This window comes from Melospiza melodia, chromosome 19 (genome assembly GCF_035770615.1).
Source record: "Melospiza melodia melodia isolate bMelMel2 chromosome 19, bMelMel2.pri, whole genome shotgun sequence".
Classification (NCBI taxonomy): domain Eukaryota; kingdom Metazoa; phylum Chordata; class Aves; order Passeriformes; family Passerellidae; genus Melospiza; species Melospiza melodia.
In genome coordinates this window covers 9,754,991-9,778,199 of record NC_086212.1, presented here as the reverse complement: position 1 = coordinate 9,778,199, position 23,209 = coordinate 9,754,991, and the positions used below count along the sequence as shown (strand labels likewise).

General features: G+C 46.9%; 1 protein-coding gene across 3 annotated transcripts; it reads right to left on the bottom strand.

The window, feature by feature from the left end:
• Window positions 1–15,658: 15,658 nt before the first annotated feature.
• Window positions 15,659–22,408, bottom strand: LOC134427013 (uncharacterized). 3 transcript variants are annotated; one of them, XM_063172468.1, is made up of 8 exons: window positions 22,152–22,408; window positions 21,838–22,018; window positions 20,007–20,194; window positions 19,848–19,907; window positions 19,314–19,664; window positions 18,570–18,645; window positions 18,057–18,143; window positions 15,660–17,343 (listed from the first exon to the last, which is right to left on the bottom strand). In XM_063172468.1, exons 3-8 carry the CDS (start codon window positions 20,179–20,181, stop codon window positions 16,896–16,898), a joined length of 1,197 nt encoding a protein of 398 aa, XP_063028538.1. In that variant the 5' UTR covers window positions 20,182–20,194; window positions 21,838–22,018; window positions 22,152–22,408; the 3' UTR covers window positions 15,660–16,895. The 3 variants fall into 3 exon arrangements, with proteins under 3 accessions (XP_063028537.1, XP_063028538.1, XP_063028536.1); XM_063172467.1 differs by having other exon boundaries at window positions 15,659–17,343; window positions 19,314–19,661; window positions 20,007–22,018; XM_063172466.1 differs by having other exon boundaries at window positions 20,007–22,018.
• Window positions 22,409–23,209: the final 801 nt, after the last annotated feature.

Sequence of the window (23,209 nt, the reverse complement as noted above, 5' to 3'; positions counted from 1 at the left end):
GCAGGTTCTGAGCTGGGAGCCCATTTGACCCATCTGCCCCTTTTTGTTAGCAACAGGCTCTGTATAATTCACTAACTGCAGTCATTTGGGAGTTGTCTTCAAACTGAGGCTATAGAGAAACACTTCTGTCAGGTTTCTTTGAGGCTTTTTTCTTTTTTGAAAACTAAAAGAAAAGTGCAGCCACTTCAAGATTAAAAGAGACTCCATAATCTACAGTAAATGCTGGAGAGTCTCACAAAATTAGCCCACACATTTCTTAACCTAATCTAAAAGCACAGCTCCCACTTGACAGACTTTGAAATATTTCATAACATTTGCAATGTTCTGAGCTTCAGCTTTGAAGCTCTCCCCAAAGACTGGGTTTTCCCATCTCTGCATGGATTTATCATCACCTGCCAACATCTGTGCAGATCCTGAACTATGTGGGGAGTTTGGTGCTTTGAAGTGACAATGCATCAAAGCCACAACACAATCAATGCCACCCCCACATCTCCCCCAGCCAAATATTGCTGTGCCAGGAGGTCCCACTTCCAGCTTGCTCTGGTTGCACCTTTGTGCTGCACAGAGAAAGTTTTGTCTGCTCCCATTCCTTCCTGGGACTGGGTGGGAATTAAGGATACTTCAGCAGTTATAAAATGCCATCTGCCCTTCTTTCTGGGTGTGATGCCCCCATGGATTCTCCTGCCTGAGTTTGTCTGATACAGAAAATGTTCTCTCATGCAAAGCAAAGCTGGCACTGCTGGTAATTAAGTTTGCTGAACTAGGACAGTGAGACTCCCTTGGGAATCACCATCTTCCTCACCTGCTTCCCAGACACCAGCAGGTTTCCAGCACTGCCAGATTTTGGAAGATGAAGCCTGAGCTGTGGTTTGCTGTCACCTTTCCTCCCATAGGGAAAGTCCAGCCTGGGCTTTGCTTGTTTTACCCACCCAGCCCCAGGGAGCAGCACACCTCACCCCACTGCACCCACAGGGACCCTAAATCCCCCTTCCCAGCACAGCCCTAAGGCAGAACATTCCCAGAACAGCCAAGGAGAGAGGCAGGAAATAACCCAAAGGGAAGCACTTGCATTTCTGCAGGACAGGTTCCCCAGCTGTTTGCACCTGGATGCTTTCATGCACACAGAGCAGCCAGCCAGTTGGAGAAAAGCACATCACAGCCAGGCTGGCACATGGAAACAGCAATTTTCCCAAGTGGAGCAGCTCTGAGTAGCCAGCAAATAATGAAGAGCAAAATTGGAGGCTGGAGCTAAATAGCCTGGGCTGTGTTAGTGGGGAGAGGAAGCAGGTGGCTCTGAGCAGTGGCAGGGCTGCAATTTAGAGGATTTCAAAACAAAGATTAAAGTGCTTCACTTCTCTGGTCAGTTCATGTTATCCTTGTGGTTTTCAGCAAGGACTTTGTGTCTGTGGGGAGAGCATTGTATTTTATAGGAGCTTAGTTTGATTTACTGGGCACACAGGTGCAGCAGTGTTTGCTTCTGCAGCTGTAATTCATGATGACTTACAAAGAAAAATGATGTTTCTGTACTTCACAATGAAAGGCTTAGTGTTGTTTTCACTCTTATTTGTACAAAAAGTTTAAAGTGGTGCTGGGTTTGAACAGTTGAAAGTAGAAGCTGGTGTGAAGATCTAAGCACAGAGCCACACTCTCCCCTTGGCTCTCCCCAGGCAGTGAAATGGGCTCATATTAATTCTCAAATAAAGCACCATCATTACATTTTCTCCTACCTAGCAAGCACCATTTTACAAATGTACATAACATTTCCTGATGGATTTTTATGTCCCAATCCCTGCATTAGTTGAACTGTCAGGACCATCCACTCCCCTCATATTTTAACCAGGCTTTTGGGCTTCCCTTGTGTGGCAAGATGAGCTGTGGACATGATGCTGAACACTTTCCAGCCCCAGCAGCTCAGCTGCAGAACAGATCTGATAGAGGGGAAAGCTCTCAGGATTCTGGGGTGCGTTTGGGGCCAGCTTGGGGTGAGCTGAGTCCACATCACAGCCTGAAAGTGCCTGTTCCTCTTACACACCCATGGGATAACATCCAACAGCATCTTGGCCTGGGAATGAGCTTGGGCTGAACCATCCAGAAGCAAAGGTGAGGTGGTGATGTACTGGTGATGTTCTCCATGCCAGTTTCCAGGTGTCAGACGGGGAGATGTGCAGTAAAATCAGTCCCTGCTATCCCTGCTCTGATCCCAGATATCACCATGCAAGACCAGGCAGTGTCAGTGCATCACCAGTGCCCCTTGCAGGGGATGCCAGCTCATTTACTGACTCCTAATTAGCAATGCAGGGCCTGTGCCAGCATTTATCTCCTTGGAAGGCTTGGACAGAGCTCAGCAAAGGCAAAGCTCAGCAGAGACCTTCTTGAGAGCAGCAGCTGGAGAGGGGCAGGAGGCCTGAGGAGGATGGGTGTCAGGTTTGTTGTTGCTGAAATGGCTCCCAAGGTATTAAAAGTCTTTTTTCCCAGCCTTGTGCTTGAAGAAGAAGTCGGGATCCCTCAGCTCTGCTTTTCAAGGTTGTTTATTTTCTCTTACCTATTACATTCTTTCTCTGACCTGCTGGGATCTGTCCAGCAGGTCGGGTTGTGGCACACTGACTGCCCTCAGGGCAGTGTTAACTTTTTATACTAAAAACTACAAGTACTTTATTTACAATAATTTTCCAATACCTATCACCTATGTTAGACAGTGTGTTTCTACTCTAAACCAACCCAAAAGCACCACCATCACAGCAGAAGATGGAGGACAAGAAGAAGAAGAAAGACAGGACACACTCAGATCCCTCCATCTTGCCTCTTGAACCTCCATTCTAAACACCCAAAATTCTACTTTTTCACCCTGTGATGAATTCACTAACATTCTATTCAAACCCTTGTGGCTTGTAACTCCTCACATAAAGTTGGTAATTGTTTCCATGGGTTAAAATGGAAGGCACGGGTGTTTTTGACTCTGTGCCAAGGCCTCTGAGCCCCCGCCAGGGTCTCGAGTCTCCAGGGCAGCCAGAGGAACGTCCTGGGTTCCAACAGATGGGCTCTGGGGGAGCACATCCCATCCTTCTGCAGGAGGGATGGAGCATGGCTGGGATTTCCAGGGCCACCAGGAGCTCTCCTCTGATGGACACCTTAGATGGAAAGCCCAGCCCTGAGCTCGAGCACACAAACCAGGGAAGTCACCAGCAACGGATGTTCCTAATTCACCTTCACCTCGAGAGTCTCCTCCTCTGACCAAAAAAGTCTGAAATGAAATAATGATCATCCAGATGATGTTTTTGCCTCCTTTTTGCAGTGGCACTGCTGGTCTGCAGAGAGCTCCACGCTGGGCACAGCCCAAGAGCAGCTGTTTGCCCTGGCAGAGGAAAGGGAGAGAAAAAATTAATGAGCTTCTTTTCAGTTCAAACAATTGCTCTGACCAATTTTTACAAAGTATGGCTATAAATAACCAGTTCCCTTCCAAAAAGTCCATTCAAAATTATATTTTGCTCCCTAACGCCACAATTAGATGTGATAGTAGAGAAATCTTTTCTTCTTTACAAAAATAATTTTGTTTGAGACAATCCTGCCTTGCAAAATAGTTGAATGGTGATAGAAAAGGCATTTTCATTAACAAGTTCAGCTGTTCCACCCCACTATGCTGACAAGCTCTTATCAAATGGCATTCACAAGCATTCCCTGGTAGGAGTTGTTTGTAGAATCCTCTCCCTGCGCTTTCAAAGTCCTTGCAGCTGGATTTTTATCCTGGTTTCTAAAGGAGAAGAGGTTTCTGCAACTGTGCTGGTTGATCTGGCTGTTTCTCATGTTCATGGCTGTTTCCCATGTTCATTCTCATGGTAATGTTTAAACATTACCAATGTTTCAAACCACTCAGTTATGAGGGGAAGGGTGGGTGGGAGGAAGGCAGGAAGGGTCTGAAACTGAAATTTAGTGAAAAGTATGGCTTGAGTAAAGTAAATGAAACAACTAAAAATTGTGTTTTCTGGTGGCAGTGTGCTGCTGGCCAGGTGGGCCATGCTGGTGGGCCAGTCTGCATCCCTGCAGCTGGAAAACATCCTTCCCTCTGCCCTGTCTCATCTGAACAGGATGGCCAAGGGGCAGGATGCAGGATCAGGGTTACTGAAATCAAAGAGAGCAGATATGAGATAAAGGACACAAACCCATGGGAGACAAAAACTCATTAGCCCTGCTGCTGCGTGAGATGGTAGAGAAGAAACCCCCAGAAAGCAGAGCTGGGTAATGGGAGCAGGATGCTGTAAAACATGAATCACAGCCTCCAAATGAGAGAGGGGAAGGCAGGACCACACTCCTCTAATATTCTTTCCTGACAGCAGCAGGAATACTTAGGGGAAAGGTTCGAGGAGCTCTCGTACTTGGAGCTCTGCAAAACACTACAAAGCTCTTCAGGGGCAATGTTAAACAAAATTGCAGTCATAAAAAACCCCAGAACACAAGTACAGGAGCTCTGATTGGAACCAGGTCTGATTGCAGAGCATGTGATTGGGGAACAAGGAGGGAGGGCACAGCGGGTCCAGAGGTGCATTTCCCTCCTCCTGAACAGTCCTCCAAGAGCAGCTCTGCTTAAGCAGTGCTGTGCCACAGGTGAAAACAGGGGGGTTTAAAAATTTGGGGCTGATACATAAAAAGCCATCAGCTTGCCCAACAGTGTGTCTTATGAAACAAAAATATTGCACTTAATCACTTCTCAAAAGACAGGCAAGGTTATCTGTACCCTGAACTCACCACTGGAACTTCCCCAACCCTCACTATGTGGGAATCAGGCTTTGGGAAGGGTTCTCCAGAGCCAGTTGTGTGGGGAAAGTTGAGTCTCTCCAAGTCTATGAGATTTGTGTAAACAGGAATGGAAATGATAGATCAGATAAAGGTGGATGGAGGAGCAGATTTCTGTGACATTCTGATGCCCTCTCCCACCCCCATTTTCCATCACTGGGACTATTTTAATATCTGAGAGCAATAGGGGGATTTCAGGATAAAATCCTGGCCCTGGTAAGTTCAGGGTGTTACGTGATTAATCCAAATGGCTTCATTTTGGTGACATTTTGCCAAGCTGTGCTTAGGTTTGTCAAGTGGGCTTCCATTTCAGGAGAACCCTTGATGGCCAACATCCCCAGGGAGAGCTGGGCTGGGTTAGGAAGCAAAGGGAAGTGGGCTCTGATCCCACAGATTGGGGTCTTCACCCAAGCAGTGCTCAGAGACTCTGGAATCTGGGTATTCCTTCTTTCATTGCCTCCTTAGGTTTGCTCCTGTAGTCCTACAGAGTCCCTTCTGTCTCGAATTCCCTGCACTGCAGGAAACAAAGGGTAGAGCTGCTCCTCTCACTGCTTGGAGTCTTTCCTCCACTGCAGCCTCAGTGTCAGCATCAGATAGAAGACAAAGGCAGAAGAATTTATGGCAGCATTATCAGCTACCTTTGAAAATAAATCAAAAGCTGGGACTGTGGAAATTTCATCTTTGATGACATGAAATTTTGGGAAAGGAGTTTTTTCAAGCCCAGTTGTTTGAATCCTCCATGAAATCCGCTAATGCATTGCTGTGCCTCAGCAATTGGTGGTAATTTAATTCCACTTACTCTTTCCCTCTCCTGCTCTGTCATCTCCTCAGATCCATTTCTTCCCTCTCAGTCCACTGCTCTGTTTCCAGGGCTCATTGGGACATAGCCAAGGCTCTGAGGCTGAACAAACAAAGCCTAAAATAGGACAGTGATTTAACAAAACCAAACACCTAAAGGCCACGTCAAGGCACTGCTGGCTTCAACACACTGCAAACAGCTGGCTAATGACAGGCACAGAGCCCAGGACCTCACACTTAGGAACTCACACTTTAGGAAGAAAGGCCCTGGTTTCCTCAAGAATCTGCTCAGCTCTAGGTATTGCAGGTGGCACTAAATTCCTCAAGTTATTCATGTCCAAGAACAGCATCCAGAGCTCTGCCTTAAACCCCCTGCTCTTAGCAAAGGCAAACAGGAACTGGTGGGGCTCCAACAGAGTGAGCAACTCAAGTTTGCAGATTAATTCACGTGGAGACAAGGATTAGCCACGGGGTCTCTTGACTACTGAACAAAAGGCATTTGCCCTGAGACCTGCCAGCTTCACCAGGCCAGCACTGAAATTCAAGATTAGTTTTGTCATCTTCAGCTCTGAAGGGTCCTTTCAGGCTCACATCCAAGCAGCCCTGCACTGAGAGCCAGCCAGAGTCTGTTTTAGAGATTTTACAGGACATGTCCTCACTCTGAGCCATCAGCCTCTGGACCTGCCCCTCCAAATGCATCCCTGTTTCTCAAGGAGAAGAGCCCCCTAAGCCCTGCTGTGGGCTGTGTTCTGAAAGGAACCTCTGCAAGAAGCTGGGAGGGCTGGCTGCACACCAGCTGCGCCTCAGCAGTGTTTGTTCAGGGGTATTTCCAGTGAGGATGCTCTGGAGATTTTCCTCCAAGGAGCACAGCACCCTCTCCCCTTCTGTGGTTTCCTCAGCAGGAATGCACAACAACAACATTTACCCTTTGCTTGCTCCAGAGAAATTTCATTTACTGAATTCACCCTGCCTGTTTTGTTCATTAAATTGTCTTTTCTTATTTCCAGTGATGAGGCTGTTAGGATGGCACTCATGGATGTGTGCAGAGATTTGAAATGTACCCACTTCAAACCCTGCTCATGAGAGGAGTGGGTAGTTAGGCTCAGACACAGTATGAAAAATAATATGCCAGGCCCAAATGTCAAATATAATCATGGGTGATATTAACCTCCCCAGTGAAAGGAATACATCCCTTTATGAAACAACCTGGCTTTAATGTTCAAGATTGCTACAACAGATTAAAAGGCAGCCCCTGATAAGTTGCCTACACTAAAAGCATCATGGAAATTTATACCCCACTTAAGTGATTCACACTATTAATATATAGAGTTTTCTAAGCTACAGTTTTATCAAAGTTGAGCGATAAGAATAAGTGAGGGGATTGTTTCATTTCTTTTCCAAATAAGAAAATAAAACAGATGCATTTATGTCCAGCAAAAAAAGAGGTAAAATTCTTTCTGAAAAATAGAAGTTGACACTTGAGCAAAATTCATTCTGCACTGAGTAGATGGAAAGGGAAAGCATTGCTGTTGTGCTGCCCTTTTCCTGAAGAAACCCTAAACCTGGGTGACAGTATTTTAATATTCAGAAGCTGAACTGAACCTGTAGTGGTGCTTCCAGTCATTACTGGTAGGTGGTGACTGAGGGGAGATACTTCAGAGTCCCACTTCTGCAAGTGTGGGCTGTAAAACGTGGTCAGCTGTAGGCTGTAAGGACTCCTCGCATGAGATAAGAAAAAAATTGTGATCAAAACCCCAAATCAGACACACACTCATCCTTCTCCACACAGACAGAAGGGCAAAGGAAAGTAGATGTAACAAATAATTAATAATCTTACTCTAGGTTTTGAAGCCAGCAAGTGCTAATTCCTAATGAAATGGTAACCAAGATGATCTGTGGATGTTTACAAGAGAAGTCAAGTGGTTCACTGGGATGGAGCTGCACCCACCCACACCTGCACACCATCACCCACAGCTTCCAAACCCTCTGAGATTCAGAAATATCAGACTTCCTTTCAATTACAGCCTCTCATAACCAATTTCAGCAGCAAGCCAGAGGCTGGCTCTCAGAGCTAAACCATCCTGTTTAATCTGTTTGCTGGCGTTCCAGATTCAGTGCTGCCCGAGCTGCACCTTCGGTCTACAAAAACATCGCGCAGCTGCTCCCGTTCCCTCAGAGGCTCTTTAACATCCAGGGCTGTTATCCCTTCAGAAATGGTACAGTGTGAGCCCAGAAATCCCTTGCCAGTGCCTCTGCAAGCTGGGAATGCAGCTGCCTCAAAGCACCTTTGCAAATGGACGCGGGCAGTGAGGATATTGCACCTCGCCCACACTTGGATGGCTCTCGAGTCGTGCTCACAGCTCTGTCAAACACCTGCGTCCCACCCCTCTGGGGGCAGGAGAGGCCAAAAGCATTTTCTCTGTGCCAAAATGAGAAGGAAAAAAGGCAGCACTCTGTGCCACTGTCAGGTTTCTCACTGCTTTGACAGGGCACAGCTTGTGAGGTGGGTTTGAGTCTGGCTGTGGAGCATCACTTCTGCAGCCATTCCTGTTTCCAGTCTCCCATGGTACCACAAAAACTGGGGAAGAAGTGAAAGAGCACAAAGGTTCTGGGAAGGAAATCCCAGCATCCATACCTACATATGCACAAGCAGGTGCAAGCATGGAATTTTGGAAGGGACATTAAAATCAATGAGAGTATGCATGGAGGACTTGCTGGTTTTGTACTGACAGACAAGAGGGTTTCAGAAATTATCTCACCTCATCCCCTTGCCCAGGTTCCATCCAGCAGCTCCCTGCCACATGTGATGGGGTTCAAACCACTGCTTGCAAGGCTTTATTAGAGCCTTGGGGAGAGGGTCTTGCTCTGTCACAGACTGAGAAAAATATTTGTTACATCAGGGAGTCCTTCCCATTCCTCATGACTGCATTAATGCCTCAGCTACCACCACTCCCAAAGAAATCTTGGTTACCCAAACCCCAGTGATCCCTCCCCTACTGGGAGCCCAACACATTCACTGCGACAATGAGGAGGTTGCAGGGATGGAACCACAGAGCTGCCCCAGCTTCTCTTCACAACTAATCCCACCCCAGGCAATAAGCTCATCAGTCTTATATTTCATAGATTTAACCAGGAAAAGAAAAATCTTCATCCAGTTCCCAACAACTCCTCAGTGTGAATGGAAATTATTGCCTTTTGGAAGTGTGAGTTATGGAGGAGAGGGACAAAGCAGTGCTGTGCATCCCCATTGTGCCTGGTGAGGGACCCACTCTTTAAAACTTGATTCTGAGAGAAACAAAGGTCAAGCCATTAAGGGATTTGTAGCCACAACACTCCATTTGTCTTTATTCCTATGCTTTGCAGAAAGCTCTTGATATACCCAGAAAATAAGAGTCCCAGTGAAACAAAGTGATTTTGAGCAGCAATAGCCTGTGAAAAACCCTCATGAAGCATTATCACTCATTAACATCACAGGACAGAAAAGGCTGGGCTGGGGGAAAGAGCTGGAACTTCTTTGATTCTTCTTTCCCTGAACTGGATGGTTAAACCAGAAGCACTCAGGGTGAATCCACAGATAAGCCACACAAAAAAAAAATAAAAAATCCTGTATTTGAATTTAAGTAGATAAACATAAAGGTCTGAGAGAGGCTGCTCCAAGCTGAAGATTTACTGGTCTGATCTTTCTGCCTGTAAATTCACCCAGCACATTTCAAGCGGAATTTCACCATTTCAGTTTCTGCAGGAAAGGCTTGAGAGTGATCAAACAACACGAGAGCTCTCAGCACCCTCTCTCCTTCCTGTCCGCAGCAAAAGTCATATTTGCATTTTTTTCTATAGACTGTTGTTGTCAAATTGAAAAGCAGGGATGGAAAATTGGATCCTGCTGAGTTCTGATGACTTTTTTTTCCCTTCTATCTGAATTTCTGATAGTCAAACGTATTGAGAAAAACTCACACTTCAGCAATGAAAATTGGACCCTGCATTGGCATCCTGGGAAAGGGATAGGAAGAGCTGCCAGTTCAACAGCTTACCAAAAACATTACCCCACTTTTCAGCCTGGAAAATGAAAAAATAAAAACAATTCCTGTGTACAGGTATGTTTCTGCCTGTCATTTTGGGATCCATCCACTTTTCCATGCTTTTATTTATGAAGAACATGCTGAAGCTTAACATGTACTATATAGGAGCCACATGTGGCTTTTTGACTGTTCAATACCATTAATAACCAGACATTACAAATTCAAAATGATCCGTATGGAGGCCTCCTCTTCTCTGTTTTCATTCTCTTTAAAAGTCTCTGGCATGTCTGCCCTGGGGACCACAAAACACAATAAAACATTCAGTAGCTAATTCACACTAACTGTCATCATTAGGCATTTAACAGGCAATGTCAAGACAATGTCCATGCAGCTGGAAGTGTCTCCACTTGCTGTCTTTCCTAATCAAGAATTAACTCATCTTTATTCTTACAAAAGAGCACGAGCTCTCTCCTTTCCACTTTCCAGGCCATTTGTCACCAAAGATTAGCCCAGATTTATGACACAGTTTTGCCAGGGCAGGCAGGGTTAGTGGGTTATTTTTCCCAAAGATCAGTGCTGCTGGGTGCCAGCCCTCTCTCAGTTCTCTGGAAATGCCAGCATTTCCCTGGTTTGTATTGGAGGCTCTCAAGTGACCTGGTACACACAGCCCTCCCAGCTGTGCAAGCACAAAAACGTGGGTCAGAGTCTGCAGCATTTATAGGAAAAATATGGGGATCACAGTTCCAGCTTTCAAATTATTTACCAGAAAGTAGTTCTGCTCCTGGCTTTCCCTCCCACAAATAAGCATTCCTAGCCCACTCCTCAGAGCACTGGTTAAACCAGCACTGGTTATTATATAAATAGGAATTATTTAATTAATGACTAGACTACAGTTAGGTGCAAAATTCCTCTACCAAGATAACCCATTGAAGTGACTGATTCCATTTTTCACCCTAAAGATCTCATGGGAAAAGTCATTAATATATTCATATTTGCTCCTTCAATTCTGAGCCAATACAGAAACAAAACACAGAAACATCTCCATATGGGAAGGCAGCACTTCTGCAGAAAGCAAACCCAACTTATTCCTGGTTCAGCTCTAGAAACTTGGAAATACAATGATCACAGAGCCAAAAGGCAGAGAGCAGTTTGCACCTCCCTTTTGGCATGCACAAATGACAACAGATATTTTTTGTGGGTGGTTTTTGTCTTTCACTTTTTAGTTTCTAGGAAAGGAAGGAGTCCTCTTGCTCAGGAATGTGCTGGAGTCATTTGGGGAGTGTGAAGAAGAGGAGGGTTCTCAGATCATGATGGTATTTTACTCTTGATCCAAAACACCTTAAGGAACAACATGAAACCTCTGTCTTGAGTCCATCCCTGTTATGGCTGGAGGGATCTTCCTATGGCTTTCCTTGACTTTTGGCAATTTATTCTGAGTTCAGGGTAGGTAAAACCTCATGGTTAGCATGGAGGAGAAATCCTAATATAACTGAATGTGTGAACGCTGATGGTGTTTCCTGCTTCCCTCCTCCCTCTGGGAAACTGAGGGCAAACCAACTCCTGACTTTAGGATGTCCAGAAGAGGGATTTGACCCTTCTCCAGCACCATCCCAGTGAGCTTGTTGAACACATAAAAGCAATGATGTTGCTCCTCAGAAGTCAGTGATTTTATCAGTCCTCTCACTTAAGAAATGATCGATTTTCTCATATTACCAGGATAAAATCTACTCTGTAATATGTAGGTCATGAACTCATCTTTCTCCACCTTCCTTGTCTCCAGGCACAGTACAACCAGAATTAATGGCAATAATAATAAACTCCTTTGGAGTTTAACGATTATTCATTAGCAGGAGTACATCAGTTCTGCAGTCTCCTCTCTCCTTAGATGCCTGACACTGGGCTGCTCTGCTTATATTTGAGAGAAACAATCAATGAGCACCGTGCAGGCCTGGTTTTCTGGGCTGTTAATCTCTCCATTACTCAGTTAGGCACAGTCCCCTTGGCTTCAGCTCAATCTGTGTGCCAAAAGAAAAGCCAACACCATCAGATATATCCTTAAAGGTGAGCACGTCACCAGACTGCATCTCCTGGGAGCAGCAGTGTCCTGGGACAGCAGGAATGTGCTGTGACAAGAGACACCTGGGGCATGTCCCTCACCACCTCCATCTTCCAGCACACAGATGAAGCTCAGAAGCCATGTCCATATCCTAAAACCTTCCTGGGACCATGGGAGATCAGAGTAGGGCAAGAACAGGGCTGAGAAGTCACCACAGCTCTGCAGGGTCCTTCCTCCACCATCCAGCGATTTGGGCAAGAACCTAAGGGAGGGCTGAGACCTCAGGAGGCAGCAGGAAGAACTCCAGCAATTTCAGCAGCACTAATATTTCACTGGGAGGGACTTGAACAGCCTGTGGCCCTCAAGTGCTTCATCCAGGCCTGAAGCTCATCCTCTGAGCAGAACATCTCACCTGATCCCAAAGCTCTCCTGGCATTTCCATAGGGCTGCACACCAAGGAAGGGAGAGCGTCCTGCTGGTGCAGGGCTCCAAGCTCTCCCTCTTCTCTCTTTTTGGCCTCTGAATATAATTCATCCAAGCTTTTATGAGGCAATTCACATCCAGATTTTATTAGAAGTGGAAGGCCCTTTTATTTCCTCAGTGTATTCAGCACAAAGAGAACTGGTGCTCTGGTTAATTTTATTTCTTTGCTTTCTGTGTTTTAATAACGATCTTCCCAGTTCCATTCAGCTCTGAAAAGGTGGGGGAGATTGGAGAGATATGGAGAATTGGAATAATGCAATCACGTACTGCAGAGAGACAAATACTGGTTAAAGTGAAGTGTAATGAATATATGACTGAGGCAGACAAATAAAAGACTGCTTTAAATACAAAATCTGATGAATTTGCTCACCTCTCAGGCATGGGAATGCACTCTCAAAAAAAAAAAATAAGAAATCCAAAAACCCCCCAAAAAACCAAAAACCAAAACCAGATATGATTTCAAGAACAAAGTAAAATTATATAAAAACTTACTTCTATTAAAAAATAGCCCAGATATAGCTCTGGGACCACACTCTATGCGGGTTGTTTTATTTTTACTGGCTTTTTGAAACAAAACAAGACAAAGACTTACCAGAACAAAAAAAATCTTCCTGTGACACAAAGTATTTGTGTGTGGGTGACAGTAGGAAATGACACACAGCTCCAAGCTCCCACAGGCCAAGGCTTGTCCTTCTGGTATTTGTTTCATCCCCCAGTTGAGATCTCCCTGTTCCTGCAGCTGCCTGATGGGAGGATATCAAACCAAAGGCACTTCCACCACCCACTGCACCACTCCTCCTGTGCAGAGGATTTTTCCAAGTGCACCCAACCAGATTGGAACACAGGCAGGCTCAAGGATGGCTGTCTGGGGCTCATGGAAAGGCAGCCAGGCTTTGTAAGCCTAGATTAAAACCCAGGGAGGGATTCAGCTCCATTTTAACATCATTCCTTTATCTGATACTCACACTCTGCATGTCATTAAGTGAATGTGTTTTGGTTTCTGGGGGATGCACACAGTGCGGGCATTGAGAGACTCAGCAGTGAGTGCTTCCTACAGACCACGTAATGGGAAAATTAAAATCTGCCTGTGCTGAACATGGAACCCCCCTGGCAGGGTCAAGGAAATTAATTTTAAATAAAATGGGTTAAACACCAAAGAATCTCCCTCTTGTTTGGGCTGGGGATTTTTTCCCACAAAAAATCATGCTGCCAGCAGCACCTCTACAACTGGATTTCTTTTTTTTAAACACTGGCACGGGTTGTCCAGAGAAGCTGTCGATGAACCATCCCTGGAAACAGCCACAGTCAGGTTGGATGGGGCTTTGAACAACCTGATGTCCCTGCTCCTTGTAGGGGGGTGAAACTAGAAGACCTTTAGTGGTCCCTTCCAACTCAAACAATTCTATGATTTCTCTGAAATTTCAGAAGCCTCACATTGGCCCAGCTGAAAATGTAAAGGTTGATACAGATCAGCTGGAAAGGTTCCCACCTTTCCCTGAAAACCTGTGTATTGCTGCCAGTGAGCAACTTCCAGCTGGTTCCTAAGGAAACAGCAGAGGTGTACCCAGGTGTGGGGGGTGTGGCAGGGCCCCACTGCAGTTTTGGGGTGCTGGGGACCAAGGGCCCTCAGAGAGCCCCACAGCCCGCTGAGACATCCCAATTGAACCTAACCTGAGGTCAGCCCTGCTGCTCCAGCTCCTCCTGGAGGGAGAGAGCTCTGGATGTTCCATTCCAGTCCTGGTTCTGCAAATGTTGACAGGCACCATTTCTCCTGCTTTTGAACCAAATGCAAAACCTCCTTGGAGACCTCCTCTGAGTTTTGACCCTCATTTTCGCTGTCCACACCCTCCTGCACCCACCTCACCCAGAAGCTGAGCAGGAGCACCATTTTTAACAAGATGCTGCAGATTCAGCAGAGTAATTAATCCCAACAGCAAGTGCTGTCCACTTTTTCCAGGTAATTCATTTAAAATGGGAAGTTAATTCCATTCACTGGAGCTGCCCTTCATTGCTTAGAGAGAGACGCAGCTTTGAACATCCCTGAGTGAAGCAGTTCTGGCACAAACCTTCCTCCTCCTCCTCCTCTATCTGCCCTGACCCCTGCATCCGTGGGGAATGCCACATGCCAGGGCTGTGTGATCCTCTCCCTCTGGAGGCTGATTAGCCAGAGCTGGAGAGTTCAGGGAGGTGAGAGCACCGGCGTCCTGGCGCTGACGTTTGATCCAGCGGCTGCCCGTGCTCCCAATTAGCCTGCAAACGCTGCCTCCGGCTCACAAACACTTTCAAAAATGAAATTTGACAAAAAGCCGCCTGCATTGCCATTTTTCAAGCCTCTCTGCCATATCAAAGCCTTTGAGAGTATCTGAGGACAACTTTTACAGCCGAGAAGGGGCCATTTGAGCGCTGGCTCATTAGTGCTGCGGCTGTGCTGCCCACGGAGATGCTGAGCATCCATCAGCCCACTTACCAGGAGCACTCCTGAACACCAGCAAGTGTGTTAGGCTGGGAAGTCACCTCTGAGGGAGCCACCGAAGGGTTTTTCAAGCAGGATTTTTCAAGCAGAAAGGTCACCCAGCTCATCTGCTTCTAGGGGAGCTGATAAGAGCCGCGTGTTTCGGGAGCGGCGGCACCCCGTAGCAGGTCCATGCCTGGCTCTTTTTTCTCCCTTTGCTCACAGTAATGATCTGAAGCTCCTCAGAGGGGGCTCAGCAGGGGAGGACAGCAGCAGCAGTTATTTTAATAAATAACTTTCATGAGCTGGCTTTCCAGGCTGCAGCTTGGTGAGGGATGTGATGAACATCAGGGAGGAAAGATTGAGAGAGGCCCTGGCACAGGGTGCCCAGAGAAGCTGTGGCTGCCCCATCCCTGGAAGTGTCCAAGGCCAGGTTGGGCAGGGCTTGGAGCAGCCTGGAATAGTGGAAGGTGTCCCCGCCCATGGCAGGGGCTGGAACAAGGTGAGCTTTGAGGTTCTGCAGGATAAGGCTGATTGTGCCTCCTTGATCTTCTCTTTGATAAGTTAACATTAAAAACATCACCTGGGGCATTTCCCTGAGCAGTGATTGCAGCCTAAGGTGCCAGGTTTCTGGCAGGGCTGGTGGATTTCAAGGTGTGTTTCTGCACTGAGGAGGTTTTGGGGCAGTTCTGCTCAGTTCCAGTGGATTTTCCAGGACTGGCTGCACTCTGGGCTCTAAGTGACCACAGCAGATCTGCTCCAGGTGCTGCTCAGACCAAGGTCCCTACAAAGGAGAAATCATCACCAATGTGTATGCACCATAGTTAGGAAAAGTATTTGCACTGGGAAACCAGAAGGAATATCTTTAGTTGTTACTTCTGCAATTTAACATGACTGTTAGAAACATCTGATGAAAATAGTACCAGAAACATTGGCAAGCCTATCTCCCTTCAAAACCAAAATACATCACAGCATCAACCCCACTTTAATGGATGAGCTCAAAAAAAAGGCTGAAGGGGGAGGAAAATTCTGAGAATAACACCTTTTTTTTTTTTCTTTCAAAACAGCTCCTCGTTTCTCCAATACATTTATTTTGCATTATTATTTCTCATGTAACTGTGAAGAAATTAAATACTTGAAAACACAACAAAACATATAAATTAAACCAAATGTTTCGATTAATGCAAACCCCCTGGCATTTCTTTTCCTGAATAATTTAAAAATTAAGCTGAGAAAACCAATTCCCTGTCTGAGAAGCCTCTGTAAAAGGGAATGTTTGGTATTTTGCAGCACTTCTGTTAAGTGCTGGACTGGTGTCAGCATCTCATTCTTTTAACGCTTAGAACAATTTTAACCCACCCACACTCCAGCTCTGAATTATTTAGGAAAAGATTTCTCTTTCTAGACCTTCTCTGTAGTCCCTCAGCAAAGGGACTGATTGTACTTGGCATTTTTTATCTAGGATAAAAATACTGTATTTAAATAATAGTGACAGTGTCCACAAGATATATACCTTCAAAGCAAAGTTGGGCCATATTTTGTCCTCCATCCCTCACTCTTGTGTCATAAAAATGTTAGGGATTTCTCCTGTATGGAAATAATCTGATCTTGAAAGGAAAATTAATGGAACTTCCATGGGTTGCCTTGGAAGTTCCATTAATTGACCCCTTCTCTTGTTCAGCAAACTTTTGTTATATATAGCTATATAGCTACATTAAAATAAACAGAAAAAAAAACAAGTTATCTTTTTCTGAATGTTTTAAGACATTATTTTAATGAGTCTTTTTGTTAGTGCTGGAAATAAAACATTCACTGTGAGGAAAGAGTAAATATTGTCCCACAGGCAGAATGAGGCAACCAGAGGCAGACAGAGAGAAGCTGCATTGGGTGACACAGCCTGTCTGCAGCTGGATTCCCTATCCTAAAGACAACATATCTGCAGTGTGGAACAGGGCGACCTTCCTGAGCCATTCTTGGACCCAAATGGAGCCCTGAAGCCTTTGAGCACATCATCAGAGTCACAGAGGTGATTCCATGCACCCACAGTGAGGTTTGCACACAGGCTGGATGGGAAGGAACTTGTAGAGTGCAAAAACTGAGCCAAGTTGGGCCCAGTTCCTGCTTGGTTAATGGAAGCAGAAGTTTGGCAGTGTTTGAGCTGTGCTTAGCACATGGTTTACTTGGGCTGGCTCCCTGGGGGAAATCTACTGAGCAGCAGCTGCTCAGCTCCTCTCTCCTGGGGAAGCTGCTCAGGGACACACACAGGAATGGCAGGAGGAGACATCAAATCCCCTACACCTCAGAGACACTCTGTCTTAAACTTCTGCCTCAGGGCTTTCTGCACGTTCTGGATCTTCTCTGTGATCACAGTGTCACTGAGGTGATCCCCAAACTTCTGCTTCAGCAGCACCCTGATGATTTTGATGCAGCGTTCGTCCATCATGGGCTTCGCCTCGCGGAAGGTGTTGCCCCTGCGCCCCGTGATGGAGTGGCTCTGGATGTAGTCAGAGGTGAAGAGCTTGTAGAGCAGAGTCTTGCAGGCTGTGCTGATTTTCTGGTCAAACCTGATGGTCTCTTTCAGCTGCTCCTTGGTGTAGCCATTGAAGAGCTCCACCACCTCACATGGCTGTGGGTGGGGCTCCTCCTGGAAGGACAGGGATTCCAGCCTCTGCACCTTCTTCTTCAGAGAGAGGATGTCCTGCTGGAGGTCCAGCACCATCCTTTCCAGCTGCTCCATCTTCTCCACCCTGAAAAATTAAAGTTGTTTGTGTAAAGGCAAGAAGACACAGTGTCCTCACTGTGGATGTCACTCCTCCACCCAAGCAGTGATTAGATGCCTCCTGCCAGTAGGGCAGGACAGCTCCTCTGGTAGAGTATCAACCCTTCCAACTACTCCTGGGTGAGGAATAAGGCAGGAGGAAAAATTACATGGTCTGGACTTTTCAGTGCTCAGGAACATTCAGTTTAACCCTCAACTCCCCCTGGGCATGCATACATGGAGACTTTGATGCTCAATTTTCTTCTCAGTTGTAAGGAAAGACATAAAGCCTGTCTTGCAAGTCCCAGGACACATATATTTGTGGTATTAAACAACAGACTTGTGGGAAATGACAATACAAGAACCATAACTTGAATTTTTTGGTACCCATTTCTTTGCAAGAAAACTGTCCCTAGCATCACTTTATCACTGGATACTGGCCATCAAAGTAATGAGCAATAAAACAAGGAACACACAACCATGTTTTGATTGTTATAGGCAAGAGCTTTGTAGTTTCTGCACTGTTTTAGAGCCTTCTTGCATCTCTAAATCCAAGCCCTACAATCAGAAACACCTGGCTCAATTGTAAAGAGACTCAGCAACTTTGGAGTTTAAAATCGTCCCACTTTGTCACCCATCTGTGATCTCACTGCTCACTTTTGTAGTGAGGAGGAGAACACAGAGCCTTCTTTTGCTAATTACCTTTCCACCTCAGCAGGACTGAAATTTTTGTGAGCCCTCTCAAAGCCATCCATCTCTTGCAAAGCATCAATCTTTCGCTCCTCACGGCTGGAAGAAACAAGCAAGTTAAATAGCACTGCCACAAACAGCTTTGTGCTCGTCTTCAAATTCATTCCTGAGGAGAATTATCTGGAATGCAAAGCAAAGTCATTTGTGGTTTCATTTGCAACAAGAATAAAATAGACTGAGAGGGAACATGAGGGGTTCTTGATGTGAACAAACTCCTGTGCATCCCCCTGGCACACAGATATGGGGCACCTCCCACTGACCAGTCGTGGAATCAGGACTTCAGAGCAGGCTCATTTTTTTGCTGTATGTGCCCACACAAACTCCTATTACCTTCTGTGCTTTGGGTTTAACCTCCCTGAGCATCTACTCAAAGCAAGCACTGGCAGAGAATGGAGACAGAGTGGACAGAAATCAATATGTGTGGTGTGAAACATTCAGGCTCCTTACTGTGCTTTCAGGTGTTACCTGCTCAGGCAGATCTGCTGCTGGCACGGGGACAAGATGCCATCTGACTTCCTCTTCATTGGAAGGGCAACATAATCTGCAGCAGGGGTGGGAGACAAGCTGAAGAATCAGTTGTTGAAAAGGTGCAGATTATCTAAGCACCCCTGCTAGATTGCATGGCAACACATTATTCCATTTGCACAACAGTGATCCAGACGGGCTCTCCAGGACTCATCAATGGGGATTTTTTGTTAGAAAAAGGTGGCATCTCAAGGGCTTCTGTTCCCAGTGCAAATGATATGGTGGGGGAAAGGCAAGCAAAGCCAACTTGTCTCTGGATGCTGCTGTTAGTCAGCAGGTAAATAAGACACTAGCACATTTTCATAAGTGCGTTTAATGGGTGTAGAAGTGGGTGGAAAAATGGGGAAATAGGCAAATCTAGAAGGTTTGACTAATGGAGACACAGGGCTTTTGGGAATTTCAGTTATTCAGGCAGGCATTCATTCAGATTGACTTTTGGCTTGGGGGAAGAGAACTGCTAGCCCAGAAGACAGAGAACATACACTGCATCTCCCTTTAGACACCCCTCCTGGAACAGATCTCCCCGGTGGAAAGGAGCAGGAAATGCCATCTCTAACCTCTGTAGCCCTGAGACAAAGTCCATACACCCCTAGAGCAAAGCAGACATTTTCTGGCTGCCCTGCAAGTCCCCATCCCACCCTGTCATCCTCAGGACCAGGCAGCAGAACCAGAACCCAAGGTTACCTCTGGCAGCTGGACCAGCCCTGTCCTCTTCACTCTGGGAAGTGCCTGGCCCTGGCATGGCCATGGTGATGAAGGAGGAGGGAGGTGTGAAGGCACTGGCTGGGTGGGGGGGAGCTGCCAGCGAGCGGGGGCTCCCTGCCACGCTTCCCAGGACACGCCTGTCCTTGAGGATGGAGGAGCTGCTGGCATCGTGGGGCAGGCTGGCCTCAGCCACCCTCAGCAGTGGCTTTGCAGGACAGGTCCTGTCACTGGGGTGTTTCCTGGATGCAATCCCTGGGGTCCATTTTGGAAAGGTCTTCCTGGATTTTTTTGGTGGGGATGGCACCATGCTGTGGACAGCTGGTTCTTCTTCTGAAAGGAAGGGAGAGGCTCAGGATGTGCAACGGGGCAGCAATGTGTGTACCTTCCACTCCCACTCAGTACACTGATTGCAGTGATGTGAAATTTACAATGCCACTACAACATGCTCACCATCCTCCCACCTGAAAAGCCCCATGAAGTAGAAAGGTGCAATGTTCAAAAGCCCTTACTCACTTAGCTTCTCCAGGAGCTGTCGATCTTCCAGCAGCTTCTTCTCCAAAACACCTTTATGCTCTGTAGCAAGAGAAGATTTTTCAGCACTAAACTCCTTCTTGGAAGGTTGCTTCTGAGCAGCCCCAAATTGCAAACCCAGGCCAGGGGGGTGTCACTTACCACTGATGCCTTCCACCACACCCCAGTAGAGCCCACTGAAGCCAGGGCAGCGGGCCAGGACCTGCTCCCCCACGCTGTAGAGGTGGAAGGGCTTGCGGGGCTCCTTGATGTTCTCCATGCTGATGACCCGGCTGCCGTCGGGCCAGCTGATGAGCACGTACAGCCTGCCTGACATCAGGGCTGCCCACCTGGAGCAGGGGGACAGCATGGGAATGTCACCACAGGGGTCTGGGCTCTCCTGTGGGTGGGAGTGTTCACAAGCTGTGCTTTACCCAGGGCAGCACAACCTGCAGATATAAAATGCTTGGCACTGCCTTTTCTCTGCCAGTTATTTCTCTGTTCCCATTCTCACCCCTCTGAGCTTGCCTCATCCTAAAGCCCTTTGCTGGGAGGCTGTCTGGGGTCTGGCTGGGCTCAGCACCACATGCCTCCAGTGCATCCAAGTGTCCTCTGCAGTGACAGCCATGCCAGGTCTCACCTGGGATCAGGCAGCCCTCACAGCTGACACCTTGAGCAGATGCTGAACAAGGCTCTGAGCAGACACAGGCTGGTTCCTCTCCTCAAAGGACTTCAGTGGATCTACTGCAGTTTGCTCCAGTGCAGGGCTGTGTCTGTGTGGTATCAAGGCAGTGCAGAGAAGAAACTCAAAAAGACCCAGGGGTATTCCAGGAGATGAAATTCCTTTGCCGCACAATTATTTCCCCCAGTGAACATCAAAATGCTTTGATAAGGAGAACAGAAAATTCCCTTCCTTTCACTCATGGGGAAACCGAGGCACAGACCAGTGTTGGATATGTCTAAGGCAGTCAAGCAACAAAGCTGAAAGGAGCTGCATCCTAAGTCCTGGCCCACTGCTCTGCCCACTGAGATTTCTCTTTCTGCCCCTGGAGCTGCAGACTTCAATCACTGGAGAAACTGGAGAGCCAGGCTGGTGGGGATTTCGAAAACCTCCCGTGCCAGAGGAGCAGCTGAGGGCTGCTGAGGTCAGGAGCAGTTTCCTTCCAGCTCCTAAGGGCCCTGGCAGCATCACCCCAGTCCTGCCTGCTCTGCTTGGCAGCAGGATTTGGCAGAAGGGTTCTGGGGACAGGGCTGAGCCCATGTGCTGGCACCAGCTGGGGAATGGCTACAGAGTCCAAAGAAGATGGGAGGGAGCTGGGGCAGGCAGAGAGTTGGAGCTGAAAAGGCAGCTAGGACCCAATTTATTCCAGTTTTTTTGTTTTATCTCCACACCCCCATTCAAGTCTTGCCTGGATCTGACTCCTCTCACTTAGAAGGTCCAAGTTCACCCTGGAGAACTTTCTCCATCCCTATCTCAGCCACCATCAGCTGCAGCAAAGCTCCCTGCAGGAATCATAACTCTCCCCAAACCTGCCAGTCTGCCCTGCTGGCACAGTCTCACACCTGCTTCTCTCCAAGCCTTTTCTCCTGACTGATACACACCCTGGCATTGATTTTTCATCAGGAAGCACCATACACAAAATCTCTGTGTGCCTGTCTCCCCACATCCCCTTCCCTGCAGCAGGCAGCTGCCCCCAGCCCTCTCCCAAACACAGGGAATGCTATAGAGCAGAAACTGGGATAAATGCATAGCTGAGCCCTCTCCCTCCCAGAAACAGAGCTCCACATTCCAGACAGCAAACAACCCCAGCCCAAACAGCTCTCTGGAGGGGTTTTCCTTTAACATTTAAAGAAAACACACTCATCTCCCTTCCCCAAACCAGTTGTTCATTTACCCTTATGAATACAGCAAAATTGCACAAAATCACAAACAGAGAGAGAGAGAAAAAAAGAGAGAGATCACAATCCTGATAGCAGCAGAGCTGCTCCTTGCCTGGTTAGCACTGCTCCAGGTGTTGAGTTGTGCAAGATGTCTCCTGTCTGTCCAGGTCTCTGCTGCCTGATCCAGGAGAGGAGGTGACCGGACACTTCCTTGCCTTGGGCTTGTCCCTTCACCACAGGTCCTTGTCAGGTCTCCTTTGTCTGGCTTGGAAAGCTCCCACCTGCTGTCCCCACTGCAAAGAAAAAAAAAAAAGAGCTTTTGCTTTCTTTTTTCCTGGTTGTTTTGTTTCAGCATTATTATTCCTGTTCTTTTCCCATATACATATATTATCTTTTTCCTTAGCTTGTTTCAGGTCTGTTTCTTACAGGGAGAGAGAGCAGAAGAGAAGAGAAAAAGCCTTGGGTTTTTTGGAGCATGAATAAACCTTGCATTTCCATGAGTTATTCATGAATAATTCATGAAAATGCATGATTAATTCAGGTTCATGAATTATTCAGGAATAATTCTCGAACATTCCTGGTTAATTCATGCTCACACAGCGAGTGAGTCAGGCTCTAGGGCTTGGAGAATTCCTTTCTCCCTGAGACAGGAGAAGAGAGGCTTAGAGAAGCTGCATTGTGCACTTGCTGTTTACTGCCTCTGAGAAGAGAACATATTTTGGGCCCTTTTTGAAACAAGGACTTGAAGAAAATTGAAATGCCTGCAGCCTCCTGCCCACGGAGGAATAACACAGCACCAAAAGAAAAAAAAAGAAAGAGAGAGAGAGAAAGAAATTGGACTTGCTCACAGAGGAAAGCCTGGCAGCAAGTTTTATCCCCTTTCAAAGCATCTTTCTACCCTCACCTCCCTAGTTAGGATACATCTCACTGCTTCAGTTTTCACCTGCTGTGCAAAAAGAAGGATCGTCCACATGATTTTCTGCTTGAGGAGTCCAAGGGAATTCCCATTCCCCTGCTCATCTGTCCCTCTGTGTGAGTGTGCACAGTGTCTTCTCCAAGGTACAGGACAAAAGGTAACAGCCCCAAGTTGCACCAGTGGAGGCTTAGAGTGGATATTAGGAAAATTTCCTCACCAAATAGATTGTCCAGCACTTGCACAGGCTGCCCAGGGCACTGGAGTCACCATCTCTGGGGATATTTAAAAGAAGCGTGGATGTGGCAGCTGGGGACATGGTTTAGTGCTGAGTTTGGCAGTGCTGGGGGAATGGTTGGACTCCGTGAACTTTGAGAGCTTTTCCAAGCTGAACAATTCTTGCAAAGCTCCTTGACTCAGTGTCCCAGCCAGGGTGAGCACTGGGCTCAGCACATCAGGCCTGGTGCTCACACCAGTGCAGACATCAAGCTGGCCATGCACAGCTCTGTGTTTCTCCCAAAAATATCACTGCTGCAGCACCTGGGCTTCCCCAATGCTGGGCTTTTTATCC